General features: G+C 46.1%; 1 protein-coding gene across 1 annotated transcript; it reads right to left on the reverse strand.

The window, feature by feature from the left end:
• Positions 1-246: 246 nt before the first annotated feature.
• Positions 247-4,398, reverse strand: pim1 (Pim-1 proto-oncogene, serine/threonine kinase). The gene is made up of 6 exons (XM_084366724.1): positions 3,973-4,398; positions 3,603-3,709; positions 3,441-3,491; positions 2,913-3,279; positions 2,135-2,311; positions 247-2,022 (listed from the first exon to the last, which is right to left on the reverse strand). The coding sequence occupies exons 1-6, from the start codon at positions 4,049-4,051 to the stop codon at positions 1,808-1,810; spliced, it is 996 nt and encodes a 331-aa protein (XP_084222850.1). The 5' UTR covers positions 4,052-4,398; the 3' UTR covers positions 247-1,807.
• Between the last annotated feature and the right edge of the window lie 515 nt (positions 4,399-4,913).

The raw sequence follows: 4,913 nt of genomic DNA on the forward strand, positions 1-4,913 counted from the left end.
CTGTCTTATCTCTTCATCTATTCTCTCCGTATGTGCTGCTTTTCTACAGAGGCGGCAAACAGGAAACCTGCTCCCTCTGACCCACTAAAGTCTATACATGTGTGAAAATAGTGCCAAAAATCTTTTTATCAATAAATTCTATATCCTAGCACACCTATTGTCTGTTCTGTTGGCTTCAGCTTGATATAAAGTGTGTTGTAGCATCAACGACATGACTGTGTTGAAGTAATACGAAGGAGTCAAGTGTCATAGTTAAAAAAATATTTATTGAAATTGTATAAAAATAGTTTCGAACATAATTTACAATTCTAATTTGAATGGATGAGGAAACCAACAATCCAAGCTGCAATCATGAAACCAGAAGAGTTTCTCATTCTCACACACACTCACACACACTCACACACAAATACATTCACACACACAAACATCCAACATTCAGAATTCACTTGCTCCCACAGCAGACGACAGCGTAACAAAACCAGTTACCATCAGTAGACGTTCAATGTTTACATACATTAAGATGGAAGTGCTTTTGGGACTATTTACAATGTTATTTACATTACATACACAAACATACACACACACATCTGCTCTTTTTTTTAAATTTCAAGCCATAAATATGGTAAAAAAAAAATAAAAATCATCTCGTCTTTGTTTGTCTTTTAAATAATCTGTGGGCCCTTCAGTGACTGTGGAATGAAATACATACAGCCAAAATTCTCTCATAAATAAATAAATAAATTCTGTGCTCACTGAGTGTGAGAAAGAAGCCACAGCAATAATAAATATTATTTACAATTCTTGTCTCCACCGAATTTTAAGACCTGTGTGAGGCACTGTTTACATAACAAAAAAAAAAAAAAAAAAGAAGAGCAGAGGATGTTGTATTTTGGTATGGTTTGCATTGTGGTGTGCATTCAGGTGGGTGTGAAAGAGGCGGTTGCCTAAGCCTTGTGTTTGTTTACAGTACAACACGAGAAGAAGAGGAAGCGGAGGTTGTAGAGTAGAGGTGGATGCTGTAGTAAAGAGAGCGAGGTAAGTCCAGTGTTTCTGTCTTTATGATTTGTTTGCACAGGTTGCTGCCGGAGCTATGAGGTTGTCTGGTTGCTAATGACATTGGAGTAGTAGTAGTGATAGTAGTGGTTGTAAATGGCATAGGCTTTACTGATCTAGGCCCATGAGAGGAAAATAAAACAGCGATAAAGAATATAAAGCCTTGTACAGAGTAAGGAGCAGAAAGGCAGTCGAGATCTAGCGCCTTTTCGCTTTCACAAATTCAAGTATTTTCAGGTTCCCCCAACAATCTCACAGAAGGCACTTTTTGAAAATCACCTCCCTGTTCGCCAACGCCTCTGCTCTTCCGACTCAAACAGAATGGAGGGAGAGTAGAGTACAGTGTAGCGAGAGGTTACATAACTCAGACTGTCCGCTGGCCATTCAGCAGAACAGTGAGAGCACGTTCTGTATTTGCTCAACGCAGGTGTCTGTGCACACAGAGCACCACCCCACCACGCGCTGATTAGCACCCGTTGCCTAGATCAGAGTCCAGCGAGGATGGTGATCTGAAACCGACCATGTCGGCGGCTGGGAGAATCAAGTAGTTGGGGTGATGAGGGTGGAGAGGGTGTGGCCTGCCAGGTAAGCCATGAGATGTTTTTTCATGACATCGACATCCTCTGTGTGTAGTCCTTTACACCTTGGTGCAGGGCCCACCCCTCCTCCTCCCTGCTTCAAGTCTGTTACATAAGTCTTTCTGTAATAGTCTCTTATGTTGGTGCAGTCTGGTTCGGACTGGAGCGAATCTCCATCATCGAGCCGCGGCCACGGGGGTGGGGATGAAGGCTGTGGGCTCATGGCCGATGCTGTGCAGCCTGATCTCTGTGGTCGTCTTCTCCGTCTGCACTGTGGTTGGGACTACAGAGGAGGACGTGCTCTGCATCCACGAGTGGTTGATAATGTCCTCGAAGGATGGACGGTCAGCTGGCCGCAGGGACAGACACCACTTGATCAGCTGCTGGCATTCTGGAGGAGGAGGAGGAGGAGGAGAACCAATAAGTCTGGAGCACTAAACTGATTATGAAATATTACACACTTGGGAGAAAAACTTAAAATATGCACTGCAATGTGAATTTACCTGTGGAGACTCTCCTCCGGAAGAGGACCTGCCCTCTTGTGATCTCCTCATCGTGTTCGAATGGGATGTCACCACAAACCATGTCGTACAGCAGGACACCCAGGGACCAAACTGTGGCAGAGCGACCGTGATAACGATGATATTTGATCCACTCTGGCGGGCTGTACACTCTTGTGCCTGTCAGGGAGGAGGAAAGAAAAAGAAAAACACCTTTAGAAACTGTAAACCCATTAATCTACAACACACACAATCACAAGTAAGAAATATCTAAGCAATGGTGCAGCCTCCTCTAACTGATAACCACATATCATTTTGTCAATCTAAAAAAATAGCATTGGGTAGGAAGTTAAATGATTAACGAAAGTATGCAGATTTATCAGCTGAGCCTGTTTCTGAGGGTATTATCTGGGCTCGGGTGCCAGGGAGTGTGACAGGCTGTGTGTGTGAGCAGCAGTGTGTGTGGGAGGGGTGAGCAGACATGTGACTTTGTTTACAAACTTTGAGTTGTAAAAATGCCACTTCCCTCCGATGGGGGGCGCCAAAGCAAAGGCAATTCTGCTGGTATGTATTAGGCTGCTGTGGTGGGGGGGATGTCAGAGATGACACAACCCAGGAATTCCTGCTGGGGTCCGCGGGCACGAATCATAAGACTAAAGAGGCGCACAGGGGGGCTGCTCAAATGGCTTTGACTTTAAAAAATATCCTAACATCCAATAAAAATAAAAAAGCTTAAAATGACAAGAAAGCCATTTTCAAATGCATCGTGTTGATGACTCACCATCAAAGTCTGTGTAAATGGTGTCTTTCAGTAAGGCTCCAGATCCGAAGTCGATGAGCTTCATCTCTCCGGTGCGGAGGTCGATGAGGATGTTCTCGTCCTTGATGTCCCGGTGCACCACCCCGCAGCTGTGGCAGTGCCGCACGGCCTCCAGCACCTGGCGGAAAAAGCTCCGCGCCAGCTCCTCCGGTAAGGCACCTTTCTCCGTGATGAAGTCAAACAGGTCCTTGACGTTCTCGGGTCTCTCCATCACGATGATGAAGCTGTCCGGCCGCTCGAACCAGTCCAGCATTTTGATAACGCCTCGGAAGCCCGTCCCGACTTTCTTCAGCAACACGATCTCCATCGGGACCCGGGAGCCGTTAGGCTGGAAAAGACCATGATAAACATCAGTATTTGTTGCATGTAAACACGACATATTTCAATCAAATATTACACTTTTAAAAAGCAATATAGGTCATTATTATATAATATCATGTTAATTAAGTCGATATTAGCACTGAAACAGTTGTATAAATGGTTTCTTACCAGCTCCCCCCAGTCGGAGACTCTGTCCTTGGCCACATGTTTGACAGCAACCTAGCAAAGAAGAAGCAAAGACCGCGTCAAACGTCGTGTACGGCAAAATATAAAGCAGCTGCTTCAGAACACAACATGTCGTATACAACAACATAACAACACAATACTAACCGGAGCTCCGTCCGCTACCCTCGTACCGGAGTAGACAGTGCCGAACCCGCCGCTTCCCAGCACGGCTCCGACCTGATACAGCTTCTCGAAAGGCTCCTTCTCCTTCACTGCAACAGACATAAACACAGCCGGTGAGCACCGGGAGCCACTGTACACTCTGAAAACACCAGCAGCAGGGCTCTCTCAACATATCACAACATTATACAAACACACTATGTTGTAAATACATTGAATTGTAGCTTAAAAATAACTGCCGTCCTTGAAATTGATCAAGTGGCAGCATGAGTGAGCGGAGCCGCGGTAAGCGGGCTGCCAGCCATTACTGCAGCTCCGTCCTCCATGACAACACGGTGGAAAAAGGGCGTCTAACCTTGATGAACTTGGAGCTGGATTTTCGCCGGCATGTCGGTGGAAATGTGGGCCAGAGAATTGAGCTTGGACAGCAGCATTCCTTTAAGGATATCCACCACAGGTCGAAGACGAGCGTGCTCGTTTGTTTTGGTTGAAAACAGTTATGTTATTCCGATAGTGCGACTCTCCCGGCTCCCGTTAGAGCTGTAAGTCCACGTTGCAGCGACACAAATGCGGTCGGGGTCCTCTCATCCGGATAGAAGAAAAACCCGCTTGTGATCCAGGAAAAGTAAAGCCCGAAACTTGGTCCCGGTGTACGGATGTATACACCGCGGCAGCTCCGGCAATGTTTTGTAAACAGCTGAGTAAAATTGAGGATATGCACAGATAAGACGGTGTAGCGACCAATGCCTCCGTCAGACACCGGCTCTTGGAAACAACGAGCTGGGGGGAGGACGGTTATAAGGCAGTAGTAAGAGGGCGTCGCGGAACGCCCCGACGTCGCCGTCTCGCCGCCCACTTCCGCTCTCTGCGCCAATGAGAGCGCGAGTACGCGTTCCAAACGCACGTCAATCACCAAATGAAAATAAAGCCAAACTCGTAACCGGCTGGGCCAGACACAGACGTGGCGGGAATAAAAACGCGCTAAAAGGGGGGGAGACTAAAGTATAATTATGAATTCAAGTTGGAGGGAGATGCAAATTCAAAGCCAAGTACTCCCCCCTGTCTCTCCTTTCGCGGGAACTCGACACAGTGAATAGACCATATGAACAGACTATTATTATACTCTTATTAATAGGCTTCGAAAGAAGTTAATAAACTGGATGTGTATTTTATTCTCCTCTCAAATAAACATAATTCCAACATATCTGATATCAAAGTGTCTGTCCCTGTGTATAATTGTCCCCTCTGCTCCACTTGTTGTGTCTGAGGACAGAAGCAGACTGTTGCTGCTGGCTG

The sequence above is a fragment of the Pagrus pagrus genome (genome assembly GCF_965226575.1).
Source record: "Pagrus pagrus genome assembly, chromosome: 11".
Classification (NCBI taxonomy): domain Eukaryota; kingdom Metazoa; phylum Chordata; class Actinopteri; order Spariformes; family Sparidae; genus Pagrus; species Pagrus pagrus.

What these genes read in the sequence shown, in the direction of transcription:
- pim1 (XM_084366724.1), bottom strand. Translation starts at nt 4,051, where the DNA reads ATGCTGCTGTCCAAGCTCAATTCTCTGGCCCACATTTCCACCGACATG. An exon ending in GGGTAGCGGACGGAGCTCCG is followed by an intron (nt 3,492 to 3,602) that starts GTTAGTATTGTG and finishes CTTCTTTGCTAG; the next exon opens with GTTGCTGTCAAACATGTGGC. An exon ending in TCTCCGACTGGGGGGAGCTG is followed by an intron (nt 3,280 to 3,440) that starts GTAAGAAACCAT and finishes GGTCTTTTCCAG; the next exon opens with CCTAACGGCTCCCGGGTCCC.